Source organism: Heptranchias perlo, chromosome 8 (genome assembly GCF_035084215.1).
Source record: "Heptranchias perlo isolate sHepPer1 chromosome 8, sHepPer1.hap1, whole genome shotgun sequence".
Classification (NCBI taxonomy): Eukaryota; Metazoa; Chordata; class Chondrichthyes; order Hexanchiformes; family Hexanchidae; genus Heptranchias; species Heptranchias perlo.
The window spans coordinates 74,201,876-74,229,124 of NC_090332.1; the positions used below are offsets into that span (position 1 = coordinate 74,201,876).

At 43.1% G+C, this 27,249-nt stretch overlaps 1 protein-coding gene across 1 annotated transcript in view; it reads right to left on the reverse strand.

Annotated features, from left to right (window-relative positions):
* The window catches only part of pcmt (protein-L-isoaspartate (D-aspartate) O-methyltransferase), a 48,462-nt gene extending 21,942 nt beyond the window's left edge, over positions 1-26,520 (reverse strand). The window contains exons 1-3 of the mRNA XM_067989321.1: positions 26,325-26,520; positions 7,182-7,286; positions 3,602-3,633 (exon numbers count right to left, since the gene is read on the reverse strand). Coding sequence (XP_067845422.1) covers positions 3,602-3,633; positions 7,182-7,286; positions 26,325-26,505 — 318 coding nt within the window. The 5' untranslated portion in view covers positions 26,506-26,520. The remainder of the gene's footprint in view (positions 1-3,601; positions 3,634-7,181; positions 7,287-26,324) is intronic.
* Between the last annotated feature and the right edge of the window lie 729 nt (positions 26,521-27,249).

Genomic DNA, 27,249 nt, shown 5'->3' on the forward strand with positions numbered 1-27,249 from the left:
AACTAGGGATAAGCAATAAATGCTGACCTTACCAGTGATGCCCAGGTACCGAAAATGAATACTTTTTAAAAAAAAATAGTATTCTTTCGGTATGCCTCAAGTGAATAATTTCCCATTTTCATTTAAATAAAACTTCCTTTAAAAAGGTAACGACTCCTCTAAAAACTCCCCGCCACATATTTTCTCTGGCACAAAAGGCCATCATCCTGCTTCCAGGCCTCAACCCATGCTGTTCTGCAGCTGGCTACTCCAAGGTGAGAACAACTTGGGAACACATTACAAGATCTTGCCTTGGCCATGGCAGTGCTAGTCACTCTCTTAAGTGGTCAGAGAGTCTTGCATTCAAGCATCTGCCCATACTGCCAAATATCTAGCTATACAATATAGAGTAACCCAGGGTCTAACAATAGTACCCCCCACTGTAAGGCGAACTGGATATTCAAGACTTTTGCATGTGCTCCCACTTGGTTCCTCAATCTTTTAAATGGCAGACCCAGAAAACACCTGGGAAGAGGAGGCCAGATATGAATCATTAAACTGCTTTATTTATAACAAGTGGCCATAAAGATCAGTTTGATCAGACCCACTTCAATCAGTACAACTTATCTTTACGTAATACAAAATAATCAATATGCCACGCCACCCCACAACAGTGAATCACCTTACTTGAAAAACAAAATAATTCCTAACTACCCTCCTGCATTCTCCTTCTGAGCCTGGGCCACGCTTGCCCTCACAGTTACTGCCTACATCACAGCTTCCGTAGCCAGAAGGAAATGCACCTGGGACCAGAGACACCCTGACACCATGGCTTGGTATCAGTATTAAAAAATATATCCCCTTCATCACCAAACTGGAGCAGTGATAAGTTCAGAAGACTGAACAGGTGAGAAGTTCTTAGACCAGGACAGACGACTGCTTCTTCCAAGCTCCCGATAGCTTTCAAATAGCACCAGCACTTTCCATCAGGTGGAACACACACGTGAGCTCAGGAGCACCTGTGGTGGTGACAGAAGCCAATATCCATTTATTCAGAATGTCAGGCAAGTACATGTTATACGAAAGGCGTACATCTCCTCTGCTAAATGGTATGCAAATCCACTTGACACAACACATCAATGCCAACTTCAACATCTGTGTGCTGTATCCAACATAACTAATTACTACAGAATGAGGTTACAACAGTTCCACTGGCTTCATTGCAGCAGTATCAAGGAGAAACACTGCATATTTTTATTAAAAAGTTATTTTTTTAAAGAATTCCTTTTGAAGACATTAACATTAAAAAAAAACTTTTAAAGGGTAAGTGTTTTATCTAACTCTTCAGAACTATGTAATGTGTAGAAAAACAGCCTATGCAGCAATACTGTATTTATCCACCAGAGGGTGGGATTACTTTCCCTTCCGATGCTGCTACTACTGTGGAGAGAGAGGAGACAACACAAACCATCTCCAATATCCTGCCATCCTAAGTATACTTCAGTGTGGTGGCAGGTAGTAAGAGAATGCAACTTTACAAGATCAATCTCTCTGCAACACACCAGCATACAATTCAGAACACTTGGTAGACAATTTAATTTGTTTTATAATGGGTAACCTAGGGATAGGGAGTCATTTCTATAAAATGTATAAATTGCATCAAATGCGATGCCCCAACTTAAAAGACAAACAGTTGCTGTGCTGAAATAAAAACAGAAAATGCTGGAAAAGCTCGCAAGTGAGGCATCATTTGTGGAGAAAGAAACAGTTAATGTTTCAGGTCGAAGACCTTTCGTCAGAACCGTTCTGACGAAAGTTCTTCGACCTGAAACGTAATCTCTATTTCTTTCTCCTCACTTGCTGAGCTTCTCCAGCATTTTCTGTTTTTATTTCAGATTTCCAGCATCCGCAGTATTTTGCTTTGGAGTTACTGTGCTGATACTGCTATTCTACATCAGGGAATCAATGACCTGGGGGTAAACTGGTATTGAAAAGGATCTTTAGCAGTGGAACCAATATCTAATTATATTAGATGCCTTCAAGACCTTTGATCGAGTGAGGCCTGTCACTTATTGAGGCACTTTTGTTGTTGCTCAAGTGGCAATGGAAAAGGACAGATTACAGGTTATTTTGACGGTTCCTCCCAGCCCTATGACATCTACCACCAAGAGGACGAGAGCAGCAATATCGTGGGAACAGTCACCTCCAAGTTCCCCTCCTATTTGCACGCCATCTATATTTGGGACATATATCCCCATTCCTTCATTGTGGCTGAGTCAATATTCTGAAATTCCTTATGTAACATCACAGGAGCGCCATCACCACAAGGACTACAGCAGTTCAGAAGGTCTATCACTACCTTCTTAGCGCAACTAGGGATGGGTAACAAATGTGGCCTTGCCGGTGTCACCCACATCCCAAGAATAAATAAAAAGTTTAGGTGCTGTAGGTTTCTATTTGTAACACTTTATTTTACTGTGAGATAGCCTATCTGCAGTGTCCTTAATTTCAATTAAATAGTAAAACTACTTTTTTTTTTTAAGTGGTTCTAAATGTTACCTGGGAGTTCTCTTGGACATTTACTTACATCACAAAGCAACTCAACAATCTACTCATTATACAGTGCAAAAGAAAAGGATCAATTTTCCCAAAGCTCAGAGAATTTCAACACTAGAATTGCATACATTTAAAGAAAAAGTTTCAGAATGTGGTCGATGCTGGCAAGACCATAATTATAGCACATTTTTATTTGCCCTGAGGTGATGGTAGTGAGCCTTTTCCTTGAACCGCTGCAGTCCTTGTGGTGATGGTGCCCCTACAATGGTATTGGGTAGTGAATTCCAAGATACTGCCCCAACAACAATGAGGAAACGGGTATATATGCCCAATCAGGATGGTGCTCCCAAAACACTGCTGCTCCTTCCTCTTCCCTTCTCTTCCCCATCATTGGTGGCCGTGCTTTCAATTGTCTAGGCCCCAAGCTCAGCAATTCCCTCCCCAAACCTCTCAGTCTCTCTCCCCCTTCAAGACGCTCCTTAAAACCTACCTCTATCTGTCTTAATGTCTCCTGCTTTGGCTTGGTGTCAATTTTGTCTGATTACACTTCTGTGAAGCATCTTGGGATGTTTCACTACGTTAAAGGCACTACATAAATGCAAGTTGTTGCTGTTAGCGGTAGAGGTCGCGGGGCAGGGGTAACCTTGGTGAGTTGCTGTACTGCATCCTGTAGATCGTACATGTTGCAGCCAGTGCACCAGTGATGGAGGGGTTGGATATTAAGTCCAGTGGCAGGGACGTCAATCAAGTCAACTGCTTTGTCCTAGATGGTGTCGAGCTTCTTGAGCGTATTGTGGCTACAACCCATCTAGGCGAGTGGTGAGTATTCCACCACACTCCTGACTTATGTCTTGTAGATGGCGGATTAGCTTTTAGGGGGTCAGGAGATGAGTCACTCGTCACAGAGCATCCAGCTTCTGTCCTGCTCTTGTAGCCATAGTACTGATATGGCTAGTCCAGTTCAGCTTCTGATCAATGGTCGGGTAGCACTGTTATAAATCTTACTGGCATTCAAATAACCACAAGTACACAGGTAGCACTAAACCAGGAAATAACTAGTACTTACCATATGTGGAGCACTGATGGTAGCTTGGAAACCTGTAAAACAAAACAAATGTCATTCACGTACACTGGCTAAATACAGTGAGTGCTATACTGGTGCGAACTTAAACACATATAGGAACAGGAGTAGGACATTCAGCCCCTCGAGCCTGTTCCGCCATTCAATTAGATCATGGCTGATCAGTATCTTAACTCCATCTACCCGCCTTGGTTCCGTAACCTTTAATAACTTTGCCTAACAAAAGTGTATCAACCTCAGTTTTGAAATTTTCAATTAACCTAGCCTCAACAGCTTTTTGGGGGAAGAGTGTTCCATGTTTCCACTACCCTTTGTGTGAAAAAGTGTTTCCTGTCATCACACCATTTACAAGTTGCCTTTTAAAATATTAATTTACCAGTCTACGTGCAAGTGCATTTGTAAGAATATCTAAAGCAATCTATATAATTTAAGCACCAGGATTTTACACCAAAAACTTTTTTCAACCAGACTGGTTGCTGTGAAATAAAAAAAGAGTTGCCCACACACACTAAATTTTATTTCTTTTTCTTAAAAAAAGGGATGAGTGGTAGAGGAAGAATGAGGATTGAAGTTGGTAAGGGCTTATTCTGGGGTTACAGCCCCTCTCCCAAACCACATGACCCAGATCTCCAGTTTTCTCCGCAGAATAGTTAGTTGGTTTCTTCTCTTTTTCAAAGTTCTTCCATCAACGCTGGTACACCTCCCACAGCACGGCTTGCAGGCTGAGAACTGGAAGTCAAGGAGGCAGTGAGTGCAGGATCGAGGAAAGAGCTAGGAGTGAATGGCAATCGAGGGCGGAGGGCAGTAGCAAGGGTGGGACCAGGAAGACTGGCAGGCTAGGCCCGCCTTGTCAAGAAGCCAGGGAATCAGATGGTGCTGGTGGCCATAGAATCAGGAATGTCCAGATTTGTGTTTTTCTACATTTGGTGGGTGGCTGTGCAGAATTGAACAGATCACCAATTATGAAAAAAGAGCTCAACTTCTCCCTCCTCTTTCCCTTTTTATCTGATTGATTGTTTCTTCACAGGGGAAGAGGAGGGTGGAGGAGGAGTGGAGAAGGGCCATCAGTCCCCAAAAACTCGTAACCGGGAGAGATCTCAGCCTCAAAACTTGCACGAATCCTGGGGCACAGAAGTCTTGGGACAATTCAGCAATCTATTTTTTTGCATTTGTGCCAGCCATAATGAGTTGCTAGAGTCGTGGAACTCCATAGTGGGAAAAGACGGTGGTGGGGGGGCGTTGAGCTGTGGATACTGAATGGAATAAATGGCAACAACAGTCCCAAACAACCATGAGGGACGATTTTCATTCAGGAATACCACCAAAAAAAAATGATTTCCTTATACCACATTTATAATGGGGAAACTGAATTAAAAATCATTGGAAACTATTCATCGATGGTGGATACAGCTGAGGTGGCTGCCTGTTCATTGGATATTTCTTCATTTTTTATTACTTGTGTGAGCAAATAACATTGAAAAAGTATATCACAGCTCCACCTACAGCTGTAACAGGTACAGCAGGCAAATATTGGCATTTTTAAAGTGGATTTTTCTATGGACAGAGCCTGACTGACTTGGTGTTTTGAAATGGAATGCTGCAACCCACTTACCAATTTCAAAAAAAAATTAAAAATGGAATATTAGCTGTGCTGAACTAATCAGAAAACTCATAAGTAAGGTTTTGGACGGATACAATTATATAGAAGATGGACATATAAACAAATATAACCTCCAATCAAATATTTTGACTAAACTTCAGTACATCCAGCTTAATATGGTCATAATCCTGTGTTTCCAATCACACAAACATACAATCTCCAACTCATCAAACGGAATCAAAAAGATTAGAAAGAGAAAGTGCAGTTTGATGTTACTGAGGAGGGAGGTAGCATGTGCTCAACAGCATAATGTGTCGAGATGCACTTTGTCCAAATAAAACCAAACAAGATGCAAACACTTGCCAAGTTTGGTGAAAATCTCAAAACGAGTTTTGCAGTTCCTCTGCTGAGGAGCTCCTTACGGATAGACACATTTTGAGCATACCATTTAGAAAGGAAGCCACGTCTCAGGAGGGAGTGTGTCATGAAATGAGGGTGAACATTAAGCTAATGAGGCGACGATGCAGAGTTATGATTCTCAATTTCACTTCCAACCACAAATAAGTGTTTTGTTGGGTGGGTGGGGGGGGGGGGGGTGGTGTAAGAAAATATTAACTAACCAAAAGAATATGAGAGGCAGACTTAGCTAGTGATGAGATTAAAAGCCCCACAAAGTAGGAAGATATTGACCCTTCTAACTTAATCAGACACTTAAAACAATAAAGAAGCTGCAGACCCTTAGGTCACCGCCCAGGTCAGCTATTTTAGAGATCCTTTGTTCTGCTTCTGTTTAAACAACAGGAAAGCTGCAGATCCTCAGGGAAACTGCTGTAGTCAGCTATTTTGGAAGAGCCTTTGCTCTGCTTCTGCAAATGTGGTAAGGACAAAAGGGTAACCTTTGGACTGATTCCATGAATACCCTAACCACTTTTACAGAGTTAAGAAGATAGAGGAACTGATATCCTTGTATAGCCCCCACCAGCAGATGAGTACATGCCAAAGTGCACATTCCTCAGGCAAAAATAGGGTATATAAAGAGTGGCTTTTAGTCAGAAACCCTGCAGTCGGAGAAGGAAGAGAATTAGACATATCCAGGGGATCCATGCTGGCTTCAGGCCTAACCCCATGTAACTCTCCGAGGAACAACTAGAAACGGGTCACCCGCACCCGCTGTCCTGTCGCTAAACAGGTAATATCGTGCTTGTTTCAGACTGTTAGTTACTGCTCAATGATTGTTATATAAAATGATTAAACACTGTCTTTGAACAATAAAAACCTCAATTCCTTAACCCATATGGTGTCAGGTCGAATTAATTGAGAGGAATCACCATACCTCTGTGCAGGACTCCAACCCGGGGGGGGGGGGGGGGATGGAGGAGGATAGCCTTTGTTGGGGGGAAAAAAAAAATCTGTACAACTTAATATGCTGGGGTTTTGGTTTTAGAGGTTGGTGAACGCTGCATAAACATTTTATAAAACAACCACACTGTATTTTCATTTTTTCTTCCTCAAATATAAATTTTTAATTAAATGAAGGCCATCATAATTTCCAGAACACAAGGTAGAAGACAACAATAGTCTCTTGTAAAGTAAAAACAGAAAATGCTGGTAAAGCTCAGCAAGGGAGGCACATCTGTGGAGAAAGAAACAGTGTTAGCGTTTCAGGTTGAAGACCTTGCGTCAAAACCGTTCTGACAAAAGGTCTTCAACCTGAAATGCTAACACTATTTCTTTCTCCACAGATGCTGCCTCCCTTGCTGAGCTTTTCCAGCATTTTCTGTTTTTATTTCAGATTTCCAGCATCTGCAGCATTTTGCTTTTGACTAATCTGTTGTGACTGTCACAGCCCATTGCAGTGGGAAACTCTTAGATTAGGACCAAGTCAAGAATGTGCACAAGAGGGTGAGGCAGCATGATCAAGTTTACTATTCAAGAGAGAGCAGCAAGTGGTTTAGCAACCCTTACCTATTGACTGGGGGGAATCTGTGTAGGGGTTACTCTTTACATAGTGGCAACGGTCTGTGGCCAACATTACTTGATAAACCTTCTCTGTCTTGATTATCCCATTTTCTGAAAAAGATGAGAAAAGTTAGTACTATTCACGGGTTTTCCCATCTGAAGCAACGGATTCATTTCAAACTCCTGCGAGAGCAATGCAGAACTATGTATAACAGTGTGCGGACACTGTTAAAAGCAGGAGCAAGGTAATCATAGAAATAATGTGAGCCATCTCCTGCGAAATTGCATTTTTTTAAAAATAAACTAGAAATCTGTAGCATCTGAATATTAATCACATACTGCTGATTGATAATCTATAATCTAAAAAGTTCAACATTAACATTTTGTATATAAAGGATATATAGCATTACAATGGCATAACATTATGATTATGAAAGGATTTGATAGAGTAGACTTAAAGGGTAGATGTTTCCACTCGTAGGGGAGTCCAAAACTAGATACCATAAATATAAGATAGTCACCAATAAATCCAATAGGGAATTCAGGAGAAACATCTTTACCCAAAGAGTGGCAAGAATGTGGAACTTGTTACCACAAGGAGTAGTTGAGGCGAATAGCATAGATGCATTTAAGGGGAAGCTAGATAAGCACGAGGGAGGAACAGAAGGATATACTGATAGGGTTGTATGAATAGGGATGGGAGGAGACTCATATGCAGCATAAATGCCAGCACAGACCAGTCGAGCCTGTTTCTGTGCTGTAGACTATGTAATATGCAACACGTAACCGATTGTCTCACAATTACTTTTAATTTGGATGGAGTGCTGGTTGCCAAATTCATATGGTAAGTTCCATTATCTGGTAACAACTGCACCAAACTACTTCAGATCACGGTGCTCAGTATCTGTTTGTTAGCCTCACCTCCCACTTCATGAAGTGCCTTGGGACATTTTGCCACGTTAAAAACTTGTGAAATGCATGCACACTTAGAATTGCAGAGCAGCTAATTTGGGAGTGAATTCTTTGGCTTTGAACAAGAATCAAACAGCTTACAAAAACGACAAAGGGGAAAATCCAGACAAAATTGCTCTCAAGTGCAATAGCCCCACCATACAGTTACTGATACTAAATGTATAAACTGATCATTCACCCCCACCTGCTTCTGTTTAACCTTCCTATAATCATTTAAGATTGTTTTCACATATTGCTACACTTTATTTCCATGCTCCACAATCAAAGCTACACCCCCCCCCCAAACTAGCTTCACTCTAGGCCGATGCAACTCAGTCCAAAAAACAACTTGAATTCAAGTTTGATGGTGATAAAACACAATTTTGAGTTAGCCCCTCAAACAACACATGAAATATTGTCCAAGATATCAAGAATAATTGCTTACATAAACTAAGACCAGCACGTAACCACAAACTTAAAATAAAGGAATATGTCACCAGAGCAAATCTGGTTTCAGCACCATCCACTTGTGATGGGGCTATATTACTCTTTGACCATTTAAATGTCTCAGCTTTCAAGATACATCTTTAACACCTGCACACATAAGTGGCATCAAGTTTAGTGGAACTAGAGGCAAGTATAATATTCCAAGCTTACATATTCAAGAATAAACCAAAATATTGTCATTGGTGCAGAAATGCTAGTGATGTTCTAAAAGCTGTTCCTCCCCATGCTAATTATTCAAAAGACTGCTATCAGGCCTTGGTTAACTACTTTGCAAATTACTATCTTTCCATTTTTCATCAATGGCAAAGCTGCAGTAGGCAAGGCTCCCCAGCGCGATTACTCAACGCCTGTTATTGGCTTGAACCCAGCGAGCTGCAATCTAGCTAAACCTCAATGTCAGTCCTCCTGCATCAGCACCTAAAGGCTAGGGCCTCAACACCTCTAGCTTATCATCAAGCTACTCTTTGCAGTTGCATCCTTCAGATTTAACACTGTTGCTCCAATGCTTCCATTTGACTCCAGCACATTTCACAAATTCAACTCTGCCCACACTGGAGTCTGTCCTCTAATTACAGCAGCAGCAACAGGTCAAGAGTGTCTAGGCATTTTTAGACTCATGAAATTCCATTGGCTCTAAATTCCATTATTTCAATGGAGATTTTATAAAAAACTTTTTAAAAATCTAGTGTAACAGCTCCCCTAGCCACTCCCCAAGTTAAAAAGTTTCAAATCCCCTGGACCTGATGGCTTACATCCCAGGGTCTTGAGGGAAGTGGCAGTGGGGATTGTGGATGCTTTGGTAATAATTTTCCAAAATTCTCTGGACTCGGCAAAGGTCTCGGCAGATTGGAAAACTGCTAATGTAACACCCTTATTTAAAAAGGGTAGTCGGCAGAAGGCTGGAAATTATAGACCAGTTAGCCTAATCTCTGTGGTGGGTAAAATTTGAGTCTATTATTAAGGAGACAGTAGCAGAACATTTGGATAAACATAATTTAATAGGACAAAGTCAGCATGGCTTTACGAAGGGGAAGTCATGTCTGACAAATTTGCTTGAGATCTTTGAGGACATAACGTACAGGGTGGATAAAGGGGAACCAGTGGACGTAGTGTATTTAGACTTCCAGAAGGCATTCGACAAGGTGCCACATAAAAGTTATTGCTCAAGGTAAAGAATCACTGGATTGGGGGTAATATTCTGGCATGGGTGGAGGATTGGTTATCTAACAGGAAGCAGAGAGTTGGGATAAATGGTTCATTCTCCGACTGGCAACCAGTAGCCAGTGGCGTTCCGCAGTCGTCGGTGCTGGGTCCCCAACTCTTTACAATCTATATTAACGATTTGGAGGAGGGGACCGAGTGTAACATATCAAAGTTTGCAGATGATACAAAGGTGGGAGGGAAAGTAGAGAGTGAGGAGGACATAAAAAACCTGCAGGGGGATATAGACAGGCTGGGTGAGTGGGCAGAGATTTGGCAGATGAAATACAATATTGGAAAATGTGAGGTTATGCACTTTGGCAGGAAAAACCAGAGAGCAAGTTATTATCTTGATGGCAAGAAACTGGAAAGTACTGCAGTACAAAGGGATCTGGGGGTCCTAGTGCAAGAAAATCAAAAAGTTAGTATGCAGGTGCTGCAGGTGATCAAGAAGGCCAACGGAATGTTGGCTTTTATTGCTAGGGGGATAGAATATAAAAACAGGGAAGTATTGCTGCAGTTATATAAGATATTGGTGAGACCGCACCTGGAATACTGCAAACAGTTTTGGTCTCCATACTTAAGACGACATACTTGCTCTCGAGGCAGTACAAAGAAGGTTCACTTGGTTAATCCTGGGGATGAGGGAGTGGACATATGAGGAGAGGTTGAGTAGATTGGGACTCTACTCATTGGAGTTCAGAAGAATGAGAGGCGATCTTATTGAAACATATAAGATTGTGAAGGGGCTTGATCGGGTGGATGCGGTGAGGATGTTCCCAAGGATGGGTGAAACTAGAACTAGGGGGCATAATCTTAGAATAAGGGGCTGCTCCTTCAAAACTCAGATGAGGGGAAACTTCTTCACTCAGAGGGTGGTAGGTCTGTGGAATTTGCTGCCCCAGGAAGCTGTGGAAGCTACATCATTGAATAAATTCAAAGCAGAAATAGACAGTTTCCTAGAAGTGAAGGGAATTAGGGGTTACGGGAGCGGGCAGGAAATTGGACATAAATTTAGATTTGAGGTTAGGATCAGATCAGCCATGATCTTATTAAATGGCGGAGCAGGCTCGAAGGGCCGATTGGCCTCCTCCTGCTCCTATTTCTTATGTTCTTAAACCATATTTAGACATGCTGTTGCAAGGACATCTTTTACATTTAGGAACAAGAGTCAGATCGCTGTGATTAAAACAAGTACTTTTATTCAGCCAGAGATTTTTTATTAAGGTTAGCTCATCATTGCCAGTTACAATATCAATTAAGCAAAATTTTCATTAGTCATATTTGTATTAACCTACAGTAACTGTATGTTAATACAAAGGTTACTGTTCTCTACTTAAACTAGTTGCAACAGTTTAAACATTTACATTTTGACTTGCAGTTCTTTTCATAGCCAGGAGGTATAAAATATATTTTCACTCATAACATGGCAAAATATTTCCTTTCACAAATATCTTGCCTACAATAATCAGATAGGCAGGTTGCACCTTATTTTTAGGGTACAATTTTTTGCAGTGAAGACCAAGAAATATAAAACTGAAAAGATTAAACAAATTTGTATTTTTACCTCTCTACCAAATATCTCTGGCATAGAAGGTAAATCCTGTTTAAAATCAGGATTTTTATTCAGAACCTCCTCCCAACTTGATTAATGGTACAGTCTTCCAGAACTTGCCATTCTTTCTACTGATTAAGTTCTCTCTCAAACAAAAGAAATGCAGCTGCTCTAATATCTAAAATACATTACAAAATACGTAACATTAAACTATGTCAAAGTTTCAAAGTACAAGTTTCATTTATCACACGTGCTAAATTTGCTAATTAAATATAGCAATTTACTCCAATTCCTGTGAAAATCACATCATAAAATTCCAAGTTTTGTTGATTTTATTAAAAAACAAATGATCTATTAGCAGCTTCCTTAAGGATTTTGTGGTCTTTACTTCTCCATTGAAAGACAGCAAGGAAAGAGGAAGCAGGGCTTACGAACCTGCAAGCCCTGGCACAATCAGTGAATGGCCAGTCTTGCCTTCAGAGAAAGAATTTTCTGTGGATTGTAGGCAGAAATGAGAGCTGCAGCCTGCTACTGCATTCAGCCTCCTCAGCTGAAAGTGATGGTTGTGGTAACCCTCATGAATTCTAGACTCAGGCTTCGCAGAAGGCACAGGAAAAAAGAAAAAGTCATCAAGTCCTTCTTTTTGACAGTAATACTTTCATTGGCCCCTCAGTTTTTTATTGACATATTTTGCCAACTCACCATGTTGGAGTGTTTTTCATACATCCCTAGCAGTTCCTCCTTGGCAGTTTCTCTAGCAGTGTTCCTTGCATTTGATTTGTATGCTCCCTACCTGTTCAGTTGTCATTTATTACTTTTTAAAAGAATGAAGATATATTAAAAAACTTAGATCTGCCAACTTTTTCCATTATAAATCCTTGGTTCCACATTCATAATGGAGATCACCTATGTAAATTTATCACACTTTGATTAAACCCTCCATCCAGTGGAGGGGGTGCAATAGCACCTCCACCAGCCAGAGGGTGTAATTACAGTGTGACAAATTTACTTAGGCAGTTCCCAGTATAAATGTGGACATATTTTTATCTTGCCACTATAAATTACTAAGGACAGAATGTACAACTTTAAAATAAGAACTGAAGTATGTCTGCTCAACATGGTCCCATTTTCCTCTGCCTCCTAATATAAAAATAAACACACATACATTAATATACACATACATAAATCAGGTCCAAGCATGTAGGCAGCTGTGGTCCTGAAATGTGACAGACAAAACATGCATATTTATTTTTAAGGGCTCCCCATGGCATTGTCACATTAAGTCAGAAGATAGGTTGTTTCATGCCCATGCCACATTCCCAAAATTCCTCTAATAAAAATGCAATTAATCACTGTAAATGAGTGGCCCTGATACTCGTTTACAGTGATCAATTGCATTTTTGTTAGAGGAGTTTTGGGAATGTTAGCATTATTTTGGAGTTTGGCATTTTCAAGGAAATTGTCACTATTATACGCTCGTTTAGCTGTATACCCAACTTATCTAAACTAGCACATGATACACTGCAAGATATTCCAGTTACAATGTGCAGCAGTACTGGGAATGGAGGGGGTTGCTTGGTAGAATGCGGAGGGTGGTTCTAGGGTCTGAGATCACAGAATAAGTGCTCGGGTGTGAGAGCAGTACAGGCGTGTTGGGGTCTGGGATGACGAACTGGAGCGTGGCAATGGTAGGATGAAAGTCTTCAGAGTGTAGAAACATTGGGATGAGGGTGGTTGAGTATGGGAACACAGAGACGTTGGCAATCTCTAAGGGTTGAGTAATGGTAAGGAGGCATTACCATGCAGGGTTGCTAGGAGTGATCTCAAAAGTGTGAGTGCAGAAAAGAAGTTGCTGGGGTCAGAGTACCAGACGTGATATCTAGGGGGTTGGGAATGAAGTAGGGGGTTTGGGAACAACATGCTGGGTTCAGATCACTGAAGAAGGGGATCATTAGATTGTGATTATTGGGATGGTTGTGCTGGTCTCAAGGATCACTAGTAGATTTTGGGATCCAAGTGCAAGTGGGAAGAGTACTAAAGTGGGGAAGACTAACTGGAGAGGGGCATTCACAAATCTGGGAGGTTTGGAGAGAGTGGTCAGGAGAGTCTGTGCACAATGGAGGGGGAGGGTAGGGTTTGGGACTTTTTTCAGGGGGTTGGGGGGGAAAAGAAAAGTTTGGGTTCTGGCAGTGTGAGGGTGGGAGGGTATAAGGGACCAGAGACCATCAATTTTCTTCACATGTATTCTTCCCCATCCCACATTTTCAAAGCTGCTTTCCTAGCACTGAACTAGGAACCAGCTCTTGGCTCCTTAAGAAGTGCTAAATGCACTTGTGCTGCATTTGCCTGTACGTCATAAACAACAACTTGCATTCATATAGCGCCTTCATAGTAGCAAAATGTCCCAAGGTGCTGCACTGAAGCGTTATCAGACAAAATTTGATACTGAGCCACAAAGAGATATTAGGACAAGTGACCAAAAGTTTGGTAAGAGGTAGGTTTTAAGGAGCATCTTAAAAACGAGGAGAGGGAGGTAGAGGGGTTGGGGAGGGAATTCCAGAGCTTAGGGCCTAGACAGCTGAAGGCAATGTTTCCGCGAAGGAAGACGGGTGGGGCAATGGAAATTAGGGATGCACAAGACGCCAGTATTAGAGGAACGCAGAGTTCTCGGAGGCTATAGGGCTGAAGCAGGTTACAGAGATAAGGAGGGGCAAGGTCATGGAGGGATTTGAACACAAGGATGAGAATTTTTAAATTTGAGGCATTGCTGGACCGGGAGTCATTGTACATCAGCAAACCCAACAGGGATGATGGGAGAACACAGTAAAAAGCACACTGCGTTTTAAACAATTCTTCACTCAGTCTCGAGAAAGCCATTATGGGTCACCTATCACCAGAATGGCTGCGATATGGGATTAGGTTTCAAGTTAGGCATCAGCCTTGGCTTAGTGGTAGCACTCTCGCCTCCTGGTTCCTGGAAAGGATGTGTTTCCCTTACCCACTGTAGATAGATACCCTAGTGATGTATTATAAACAGAACCATTTTTATATGACAACCATTTTTTGAGTTCTTGATATAAACAAAAAGGCAGCTGCTGGAATACATTACAAAATATAAACGCTCCAGTTTGAAATTTGGCATTTGCAATATACTGTTAAAAAATGCTTGAATATAGTAATCTAATTCTTTTCCGGATAATAATCCGGAATTCATACTTTGCCATAGGACAACAGAAGTTTACAAGAACAGAAGGAAGCCATTCAGCCCATCAGGGAAAATATGCCGGGGCATGCAGACGTAATTCAGTCCCATCTTCAAGTCAAAGGTTTTATCCTTATTTTTATATTTTCATTTTAAATTTGCACGTCCACTTTTATAAATGAAAGCTGGTTAACTAAATTTGTCAAGCTGCAATTCCTACCAGCGATGGTGCTGCTGCACCTCCATTTGGATGGGGGGTGGGGGGGGTAGAAATTACTACCTGACAAGTTTTGTATGAGCGGTTTCCATTATAAATATAAATCCAGAAATTTATATAATGGAAAAAGTTAACAGAAATTGTACATATATGCAGGATTTCTAATATATTACATTGATATGCAAATTATTTTCATCCCCATAAACTGTTCAACTCTTCCAAATTAGAATTCATCATCCAAATCGGCACTTCCATGGCGTGGCTAGTCAAAGCTACAGACTTACATCCTACCTTGCTCTCAAGTCTCCACTGCATGAATAAAATTGATGGCACTCTTCACCTTGCCTGATGAGCATAACAACTTAAAAGAAAGCTTCCCCCTCCCCGAGTAATTGGATTTTCCACTTTATCTAGAGATCAAAAATGGACTGTGCCCACAGGGACATGATGTACAAATCTCCAGAGAAAGAGGGGAAAAACTTACCCAACGTCACCCTCATCCCGATGGCCACCTTTGTGTGCAGCTGCATCAAGCTGTGCAGACCCTTGGTACGCAAACACCAAGTTTCACTACATACTGAGGTCCTATTTGTCCCAGTGTTGTGAAGGATGGGCCTAGCCACAATGCCACGGAACAGTCCATCCAGTTGTTCCGCCCCACCTGTCCTTCATAGAAAAGTTTGTGCAGAGATACACTTTTGATCACAAGTCAATCAGGAAGTGGTCCGCACGTAATATCCAGCAGGAAAAGGAGATGATGGATCCTGTCAGATGGTTCCCCGAGCAGACTGTCAAAGTCATTTGGCAGATGTCTCATCGCCAGAGCTTTCAAACAAACACCAAGACGTAGCTTGGCTGGTGGTGAGAAGGGCCTTTCCAGTCAGATCTTCCATGCACACCCGACGTCTCAGTGCCACCGTACGCTGTCCCCAAGGAGACTGATGGGGATGAGACTGTCACCCATCTCCTTCTGGAATGTGCCTTTGCAAAGAAGGTCTGGAGGAAGATGCAGTGATATTTGTCCAAGTTCATCCTGAGCAGCTCCATAACACAGGACTCTGTGCTCTACGGACTGTTCCCAGGCGCACACACCGAGACAAACATCAACTGTTGCTAGAAGACCATCAACTCGGTGAAAGACACCCTTTGGTCTGCCTGAAACTTGATGGTCTTCCAGAGTGCAAGGAGATGTCCTCGACCAAGTGTTGCAGACTGGCACATTCCAAGGTCCAGGACTACGTGCCGAGGGATGCACTGAAGCTGGGTGCGGCCGCCGCAAAGGCTCTATGGGGAAAGGCCACAGTTTAGGCCCACCTTGCCATTGTATACCTAGGGGCTGGAATCAGAGGAAAACCCCTTCGGGCTAAATGAGTAATAACAAATGAATGTACTGTACAGGAGTGCATCTGTAATGTATCGGTAATCAATAAGCTGCATTGATTGTATTGCAATGAGGCAACCTAGAGTGTCATGAACTGTAACTATCAGGTATGATGTGTAACTGTTTGAATCATATTTGAATTGTACTATATCTTGCAAATTGTATGGCCTGTATTGTTTATCTTTGAAATGTGATATGGCGATTGTGCTGTATGTATCTTTACAAATTTTATGAATAAGATATATTTTTGAAAAAAAATTGGGTTGAAAGCTCCTTTAATGGTTAGCTACCACAATACAAATCAGTTGAGCAGCAATGGAGATGTTAGTGGAAGTACACATTAAAAACAGTGAAAACAACAGTGAAAACGATCAGAAATTTCAGTGGAATTCAATTCTATGGAAGAGGTAAAAACCACTTACAATTATCAAGGAAACCAGTTTCATAACTAACAAAACAAAATGATACAGATCTAGACCTGCCCATCGTACTTCAGGTGTCATGCTCAACTTTGCATAGAATTAACAGCACAGAAACAGGCCATTCAGCCCAACAGGTCTAAGCTGGTGTTTATGCTCTACATAAGCCTCCTACTTCATCTCACCCCATCAGCATATCCTTCTATTCCTTTCTCCCTCATCTTGCTTCCCCTTAAATGCAGCTGTTCTATTCGCCACAACCACTCCATGTGGTAGCGAGTGCCACATTCTCACCACTCTCTGGGTAAAGAAGTTTCTCCTGAATTCCTTATTAGATTTATTAGTGACTGTCTTATATTTATGGTCCCAAGGTGGCGTTGCTTTTTCTTTCAAGTATAAACAAAGGTAGTTGTTTGGAATGTAGACAGGAATTTTCCAGGAACAGTCAGAATATCTACAGCCTCTTAATCAATCTTACTCATCATACTTTAAATTATGACAAACAAAAGCCAGGGTTCTCCCTGCACCTGACTGGCAATAAAACAGTGAACTCACCCACTGTTTCCTCACAGCAAGGAGACTTTCTGGCCTTAAATAGCACAACAATTTGCACTTATGTTGCACCTAGACCCTAGAAATAAATTTCAGGAGAAAAGGGGCGGGCCTTTGTGGGCGGATTAAGAAAATAACTGAAAGCTTAGTCGAAGAATGGTGTCTTGGGACAAAAATGTAAAGGTAGCGAGGGTTGCAAAACGATGGAGGGTGTTGTGTGGGAGTTTCAAAGCTGCCAAAGGTGGGGTGAAAAGGGGAAGGACTGGAGGGGACGCAAGACTGCAGAGGTAGGGTGGGCAAAACTTCAGCGGGATTTGTAAATGAGGGCAAAGGTTTTAAGTTTGATCCGCTGGGCGACGGCAAGCCAGTATAGATCAGCGAGGATGGGATTGATAGGCGATGGGACTCGGTGCAGGACAGGATACGAGGGGTGGAACTTCTGATAATTTGGAGTTTATGAAGCCGCTTCACCTCAGCAGCACAGTACTACATTGTACACTAGAAAATAACGCTGTCCTTATAGAACGGTTCATCCAACAGGAGAACTGCTGGTACACAAAATAATGACTATAAGATTAGTTTTCAAGTATCATTTACTCCCATTAAATATTTGTAATACAAGCAATACTGGTATTGGCACTTCCAGGGCATTTAACCCATTGGCTTAATCAGCTGTAGGAAATGACAGTCCTCCCATTTTTCAGCTCACAGACACAAACATTACAGTCAAAGCTACTCAAATGTCACAAACCAATATTTACAACCAGAACTTAGTTTTGCTTTTAATTAAAACTGTAACACTTTAATTCTGCCTGCCTCCTTCTGTTTTGCTGTGCATCCCATTCTCAGTGCTACAGGCTTTACTTTAGTTTCACTTTTCAAACTAACTTCTTTCTTCCATATCTCACTAGTGATGTTCTACAACAAGGCTGGCACATATAATAAGCGATGGGTTTAACACCTTTAAGCACCTTCTCCCACCCTCGTCCTGTGAATCTCCCTTTGTTTCTGTCGTAGTGTGTTTGCTCAGCTCGACTTTTTTTTTTGCACGTAGCAGCAAATTTTTTTACAAATGGGTTTTGATCAACATTGAATCCCCAGCTGTAGCCAACTACAGAAATGCAACAGACAAAATTAAAGGAAGCTCCGAGCAGTGCCAGGTTAGAAAGAGAATCAAGGGATAGATTGAGTGGAAGCTTTCTACATGGAGATAGAGAAAGACCATATCTGTAGTGGCGATATAATATTCTTCCTCATTTTTATCAACCTCAGAAACTATCAGTGGGAATCTGAGGATCCAGTTTTGAGCTAGCTTGGAGTAGTGTAGCATTCATATTGAAGCGTCAAATCAAGACAACCATGCAACAATGCAAGTTTCTAGCAGAGAAATCACCATAACAGAGAAGTCACTACAGCCTTGCAGCTTTGAGAGCAACCCTTCACGTTGGTACAAATGGCGATTACATGGGTAGATTGAGCTGTCTTCCTCTTGCCCCATACCAATACCAAGAAGTGCATTCTACTGACTACCTTATTCTTCAACTTGCTTAAGTGATGGATTTGCACCCATAGGAAACAGTTGCCTAAAACTGTTCATGGTTTCAATTACATGAACAGTTACAGCTCTGTGCAAATCAAGTCAGAAGAATTTCTCAAAAGAACATTTTCAGCAAAAGCAAATCAATGATTTGTGGGAGCCACCCTATCCATGTGCCAAAGATAGTTGTAGGTCACTAACTATGCAGAAACATGGCTTGCAAAGTAACTTCTTTAAATACAACAAGCTTAAGATCAAACCTGAAAATTCAAAATGCAAATTCCAGCTAGGACTATCCTGTCAAATGCAGGGCTTGACTCTGATGAAATCGAGGCACTACTGGGTATTTTCTAATAAATGTTCCCACTGGAAGTGCCCAATAATCAGAGATGACAGCAACATAAGCAACAGTGAGATGAAGGGTCTTGTTCAAGCAGCAATTCTTATCAATGTAATTGCCAGAAAATCATACCCTAACAGGTTCTCAAAATGGGCCCAACACCTGTAGATGGACCAATGGGATGCAGTATTTTGAGCCTTCACAGTTCATTCCCAAATCGTTCCCACTTCAACCAGCTGGACCTGGCAAACAGCAAGTCAACTTAAGGCTGTGCAAGTTACTGGGAACCCTAAAGAATTGGTCAACACAGAAATAGAAGATTCAAGAATCATGCCTTCGACATGTCCACTCAGATTTTGAGAAGGATCTTGCCTCTAGGCAGTGTGTTTGAGAGCAGGGCAAGCCCTTATGTAATAAATTGCATTAAAATATCAGGCAGGAAGATCAGGAAAGGGCAGATTTGACATCTTCACAGTTGAAGCGTGTGGATAAGTTACAGATCTAGTCAAACTGGTTTTGGAATGATAACATTTAGGGTGAACTCACTATAACTGTAGCATTGGTGCAAAGCAGTTGCACTTTACGCCAACATTGCATTTACAGTGTAAATGCAGCCTGAATTTAGAATCAGGGCCAAACCTGACACTGGAACAAAATGTAGAGACTCGGAGGAATCAGTGTCACTCAGCTCAGGCCTTGATCCCCATAAATACTCCAGTGCAAAGCCATTTCAGCTTCACATTAACACTAAGCTTGCGCACAGTGATATAGAGGTTAATTAAAATATTTATTGCAAAGAAACAAAGTACCAAGAGCTACAGTGGCACTTGAACCAGAATGGAGATATCTTTAAATCTTCAAGGCAACAAGCGATGCTCTGGTTAATATTTTTAGGAGCTCCAAAAATAGAGCAGTTGTAACTGAGGACTTCCAACATAATATGATACTCAAAGATTAGTGGGGAAAACAGAAGAAACTATTAGTGTTGACTTGGAGAGCAGAATCTTGTTGATGGCGATGGTTTCAGAAACAGATTATGCCTCAAATCTAATATAATTCTTTGAGATGACAGAAGTAATGTATATCGGTGCTGGAGTGGATTTAATCCATTGGCAAAGGTGTAAAAGAGATATGGCTGATATAGTCTAATAAGTAATGTTAAATCAGCAAGCACTGGGGTGTAACACAGTCATTTGCTCCATGGACTGAAAACTGGCTTAATAATAGAAAGCAACTAATGGTTAAATGGGCATGGCTCTATTTTGGGAGGCTGTTCAGAATTCACTCTTGACATGCAAGAGCTACTTACACTAGCTAAAACTGACAGAATTTAGTGTGCCTAAACAAAAAAAGTCATGCATATTGGTGCTGGAAATGGTGGGGGGTGGGGGGGGGGGGGGGGGGGGAGTCCAAAACTAGGGGTCATAAATATAAGATCAATAAGAAATTCAGGGGAACTTCTTCACCCAGAGTGGTGAGAATGTGGAACTCGCCATCACATGGAGTAGTTGAGGCAAACAGCATAGATGCATTTAAGAGGCAGCTAAATAAATACGTGAGGGCGAAAAGAATAGAAGGATATGCTGACAGGCCTCTTTCCACCCTACTTCATCTGCGTGGAGCATAAACACCAGTATAGACCAGTTGGGCCAAATGGCCTGTTTCTGTGTTGTAAATTCTATGTACTACTGTTAAGCCCACACTGAACGTTTTGTGCAGTTTGGACATCCTGCTTTCAAAGATTATTTTATGTATTATAAATAGTCCGCAAAAAAACGGCAAAGGCAATGGGTCACAATTGACAGTATGTGTCCACCCCATATCCTTTAAAAGGGAACACAGCAAGACTACCGTATTTGTCATGGCAACAGATCCTTCAGACATCAACATACAGGCCAACCATGATCAATGCAAGATTCTCGTTGATCAACAGGTAAAATTTTATTGCATGCAGTCGACACTGGTAATAGAGGAAGTTATGATCAGTTAGCTTAGGGACAGTCAGCTTGAAAGTGAGTTTTGCCTAGAGCAGTAACAATCATGTATTTTATTATTTTTATGGTACAAAGCAGTAGGAAATAGATAAATCTCATTGCACCACCTGTATTTTGTTCATTTATTTAATAGAAAAATAAACCAGTTTATTCATTTACATTCATGCTTCATCTCAAGAGTGTTCAGTCTGCCTTCCAGTAAGACAGCAGAACACATGGCAGCACATGCAAGAATACAGTATCCAGTGCTTGCCACAAGAGGGCTATATTGCAACCTCTGGATCACCCTATCTTAACTAGATATTGGGCAGTAAAGGTACATTCCGGAGATTGTAGGGGACACAAAATTCGTTTACAGGAGTGACGGGCGGTACCGAACTTGACAGAATATCAAATGCTGACCAATGAAATCTTCAACACTTCCCAAATACTGGACTGTCTGCTTTCACTAAAAGAACTAAAGTACATTACTCAACTTGTTGGTACTGACTGGTGCCAAGTGTTCCTAAACAATACTGATCAGCCCCCTACTGTACCTTTGTATATCCTAACTGAACTAAGTTTGGCAGTCTCACCCTAGTTTGCAGTCTATGCTGGCCCAAATTTGACCATAAATTGGCAATTTCACTGAGTCATAAGGGTAGTTGTTGTGGAAGTTAGTAAAATGCTCTTTAGTCAGCATTTTACCAATTGGCACAACTATCCTTATGCCAATTAATGGGCAGATATGCGCCTTGCACCAGCATCCATTGGAATCTGGGTTGAGATTACAAAGCTCAGTTCATGCAACAGCCTTCGAGCTGAGAGAGGAGTCTTTCACGCCATTACTCTGTGCCAAGTCCCAAAGGCATAAGGATAGCCAAAAAAAAACATGTTTTGTTCGGTTTACATAAGTAGGCTACATCCTTCCTTGTTGCACATGCAACATGCTGATTAATGAAACAGCCCTGGAGGTGTTCCCTTCCCCATATTAACCACAAATTTTTGTATTATCCCAGTCCACCTTAAGATAACCAATCTTCCCCCATATTACACCTCTACTGCTACTGCAAACTGCTCCAAATTTCCTTGTCTTTCCCATTATTGGGTGTTCCATAATTTATTTCCAATATGGTACCAGTTAGGTTTTTTTATTATCTAAAATCCTTTATTGCCATCGATAGCATGTACAAAAGGTATACATTGGTTATCAATGAAATGATGATCAAGTCAGACTTTGACTTAACAGTGTAGAGTCTCAACAGGTAAACAAAAACGTTCAATACGAACCTGTATTCGTTTATCAAACTAGTCACCCATGTATTCTCATTGGTTCCATTATAAATGGCTAAGAAAAATCACCTTACTTTTCTAAACTATGCAACAAATAAGAACTGGATTATTGAATACTACAAAAAATAGCATAAATACTAAGATGCATTAAAAAGTTCTTAAAACAAATACACACTATTTGAGCAAAGCCATTAATAAAAACATTGCGTTCTGTGGATGGAATTGTGCTTTAAATTATTATTGCCACCCCTCTTCCCCATCGCCTGCAAGTTTTATAGCTGGGAATACATCATTGCCAACTTCATCTTGGCTCAAGCCAAATTTCATCCCTAAATTTTAATTAGCATCTCTGGTTCATGGAATTTATTTCTGTTGTTTTGTATATTTGCATATAAACATTGCAACTATGACTCAGTTATACTCCTGTGCATCCTTTTATTTTATCTTTCACTATCTTGCTCTTGAACCCTCCTCTCTGCCTCAGGGTGTCAGCCGTGGCTCCGTGATAGCACTCTCGCCTCTGAGGTCAGAAGGTTGTGGGTTCAAGTCCTAGTCCAGAGACTGGAGCACAAAATTCAGGCAGATGCTCCACTGCAGTACAGAGGGAATACCACACTGTCAGAAGTGCCGTCTCTCGGATGAAACGTTAAACCGAGGCCCCATCAGCCTTCTCATATGGACGTAAAAGATCCTACAACACTTTCGAAGAAGAGGAGGAGAGTTCTCCCTGATGTCTTGGCCAGCATTTATCCCTCAGCCAACAGCGCTAAAACAGATTGTCTGGTCATCATCACATTGCTGTTTGTGGGAGCTTGCTGTGTGCAAAATTGGCTGCCTATTTCCTACATTACTTAATTGGCTGTAAAGGGCTTTGGGACGCCCCGAGGTCACGAAAAGTGCTATATAAATGCAAGTCTGTCTTTCTTTCAAGGCAAATTTGAGCATATTACTTTAGGCTGCATTGTTCTTTCACTACCCTCTGCCCCTCTCCATTGTCCTGCCTCCTCCATTGCTCTATTTACCCTCTCCTTACTTCCTGGGCTGAACAAATGATTCCAGACTCATGTTTGCAGCTACAGAAAAGGCTACATAGCCCTCTAATGATGGCATTGCAAAAAAATGCAAGTGGTACTTATGGAGATTCTATTACTTCACCACAGTTAGCGTTGTGGGTCTGTGTTGTAGATTTTCAGAACTGTATACTAATACTAAATACCCATCAGACAATTTCAGAGCCCCAGAAGTTTCCTCCACTACCTTTACCCAAGTCCTCTGTTCTGAGCCTCCCCCTCAGTCGATTGTGACCCACTTCCCTTCCTATGCCTCACTATTCCTCTCTAGCTGTGGATTAACTGCTTAAGCAACATGCATTCCAAGAAGCCTTCTTCCTCCTTATAAAACTTGCATTTATATAACACCATTAACAAAGTAAATCGTCCCAAGATGATTCACAGGAGCGTTATCAAATAAAATTTGACACCGAGCCATAAGGAGATATTAGGACAGATGACCAACAGCTAGGTCAAAGAGGTAGGTTTTAAGGAGCATCTTAAAAGGAGGAGAGATAGGTAAAGAGGCAGAGGGGTTTAGGAAGGGAATTCCAGAGCTTAGGGCCTAGAAATGCAGGTTCTTCCTTTAAGTCAATCTCACTCTGCTTCTCCCTTGGGTGCTCTCATAGCTTCGCTAGGAGATGACTAACCACCCAATGTTATTGGTGATATCAGTGATGCCCAGTGCACTGGGAAAACACACTGCTCTTCTTGAAATAGTCCCACGAGGTCCAACATCCACCTGAACAGAGAGCAACACCTCATTGGTAGGCTACCACCTCCAACAACACAGCACCCCTTCAATGGTGCATTGGAACCTCAGCCTAGATTATGTACTCAAAATCTGGGAGTGGGCAAAAATTCAGTCTTAAATTTCCAAATTAAAATAGTTTTTTTACTTGACAAAATATTGCTTGGATCTCCAGAATTTAAAAAGCTGAAAAACAACAGGTTAAAAGCAAATTATTTAAACTGTGACCACAGAACTGGTGCAAAAGTGGCAAACCGTGATTATGACTAAAAATCTCCCCCCGACCTTCCTCCATGCAGTTGATGCTTGAATGAGACTCCTATTAGAAGCAGTTAAAGATGCATCATTCTCTTTAAAATGCTATACAAACATCTGCTTTATGAACAAAATTGAAAATTATAATGGATAGATGCAAGTAATAATGAAGCAAGAACTCCAAGGATTATAATTCTTGTCCTGGTGGAATCAGAACTATCATTGGTACCACCAGCCGGGTTTGAACAAAGTATTAGATTATAATACCCAAGGTTTGCTAGATAGCCTTTGGCTGTCTATACATGGTTGCAGCCAAAACTCCTTATGAGGTATACCCTAATAGAACAAAGGACAGACCAGTGATTAGTCCCAACACTAACCATTTGACTTGCAGCCCCTCCAACATCAGGCTGCCACTGATTCAGTTCACCTCCGCAAAAAGAACTGTTCAGAGACCTGATTTAGCCCCTTATGTTTAGGAAATTCAGTCATACCATAAGGCATGATCAGAAAGGGCCTGGTCTTCCACATATCGGTTTCAGATATCAAGCCCTGAATCTAAAAAAAAAATCCAGTCAAACCAAAGTTTTATCCTTATTCATTATAATTTTTCATTACAGTACTGGCCACCAGCCTTGTGGCCTCTCCTCATAGACATAGGATTAGTGACTCATACCTGTGGGTGCGTATACAAAAAGGAAGGTGGGGGGGAGGGGGGTGCAGGAGAATGGGTGAAAGAGGATGACCACATCTGCAGGAGAATCTTTACTCCATTATTCCAGACATATCAGCCTCTAATTGCTCTCAGGCAGGAGCTGCCAGTCACTAAAGCACACCATTTGTGGGAGGATCCTGCACCAACATGATGGGTACACAGAACATAGACCGGGTTAGTCTCATTACAGCAGGGTTTATTAGGCATTTCCAATCACTCTCTGAAAACTGGCACTACAATTCACCACTGCAGATTCACAGCTTGGTCACTGGCCCGGCCCGGGCACCGGCCACTGCAACAGCGACCGCAGTGCCCGGCCCCTGGCCCCATGCCCTGTCCAGCAGTGCCCGGCCCCTGGCCCCATGCCCTGTCCAGCAGTGCCCGGCCCCTGGCCCCATGCCCTGTCCAGCAGTGCCCGGCCCCTGGCCCCATGCCCTGTCCAGCAGTGCCCGGCCCCTGGCCCCATGCCCTGTCCAGCAGTGCCCGGCCCCTGGCCCCATGCCCTGTCCAGCAGTGCCCGGCCCCTGGCCCCATGCCCTGTCCAGCAGTGCCCGGCCCCTGGCCCCATGCCCTGTCCAGCAGTGCCCGGCCCCTGGCCCCATGCCCTGTCCAGCAGTGCCCGGCCCCTGGCCCCATGCCCTGTCCAGCAGTGCCTCGCCCCTGGCCCCATGCCCTGTCCAGCAGTGCTCGGCCCCTGGCCCCATGCCCTGTCCAGCAGTGCCTCGCCCCTGGCCCCATGCCCTGTCCAGCAGTGCCCGGCCCCTGGCCCCATGCCCTGTCCAGCAGTGCCTCGCCCCTGGCCCCATGCCCTGTCCAGCAGTGCCTCGCCCCTGGCCCCATGCCCTGTCCAGCACTGACCTTACTGCCCTGTCCAGACTGGCACCAACACATCAATAAAGTCACCGCCCAGGGCTGCGCACTCAAATCCCGTGGACGGATCAGCGCCGAGTCGGTGCTGCATGAGTGAATAAGTACGTCCGCCCCCTCCGACCCACGTACTGACTGCAGCCCTGCCTCTGTCGCAGACTGCACCAGGCAGGCCGCCCCGCCCCTTTCAACGGCCCCGTGCCACCCGAGAACAGGGAGCCCCGCAGCATCCCTCCCTCAGGACTGCAGTCCCGCAGGAGCCGCCTCGCCTCGCTTCGCCTGGCCTGGCCTGGCTGCCGCGGTGAGTTGAGGAGCCGGACGGCGTGTCGCTCGTTGGGGAGTAGCTGTACCTGTACCGGTCCTGTCCCGCCCCCCGGACACTCACTCCGTAGGTTGTTGACGAGCTCTGCCTGGCTGTCTCCGCCGCACTTCCAGGCCATCCTGTGACACAGCGCGCGCAGCAGGTACAAGGCCGCCGTCAGTAGCACGCCTGCGCACACCACTCTACCCACAACGCCTATCACTTCCAACGCTGACACCGAGTCGACGTCACTGCCCGCCTCCATGGCGTCAGAGAAACAGCCCGGGCCCGCCCACTATGCGGGGGCGATGGGGCGGGGCAGGGGGAGCGAGCAGAGGAATCACTGCAGCACACAAGTTTTTTCCTCGATCAGATGAATCAACAGCACTATTTTTGTTCGTGGGATGGTTTTACCTCCCCCTCCCTCCGCAGCATTAATGAACTGCCAAGTGGCAGTTGATGTCTGCGCGAGGCGCACGTCCCTCCGCTGTGCTCAGGGGTGGGATGGGGAGGGCTCCGGCCTTGGTATCGACCGGCGGCTGACCCACGTGATCAGGGAGTGTAACGTGAGGCGCAGCTGCAGGTGGAGGGACGTGAGCGGAGTCACCCTGCGGCGTGTGGGGAGGGAGGCAGCGGGCCTTGTCAGGGTATCTCGAAGTACGTCCACTGTAAGAGCTCAGCCCGTTATTAGCAGGCGTTGCGCAGGATGTAATATTAATGTGAGCGGACCTCCCGTGACGTTGCGCGCGATGTAATAATGTCAGCGGAGTTCCCGCGCCATTGCGCCCGATATAATATTAATGTCAGTGGACCTCCCGCGACGTTGCGCATGATGTAATGTTAATGTCAGCGCACTTCCCGCGGCATTGCGCACAAGGTAATATTTATTTCAGCGGACCTTTTGCGGCATTGCATACAATGTAATATTAATTTCGGCGCACCTCCTGCAGCATTGTGCACCATAGAATCATAGACTGGTTGCAGCACAGAAGGAGGCCATTCGGTCCAT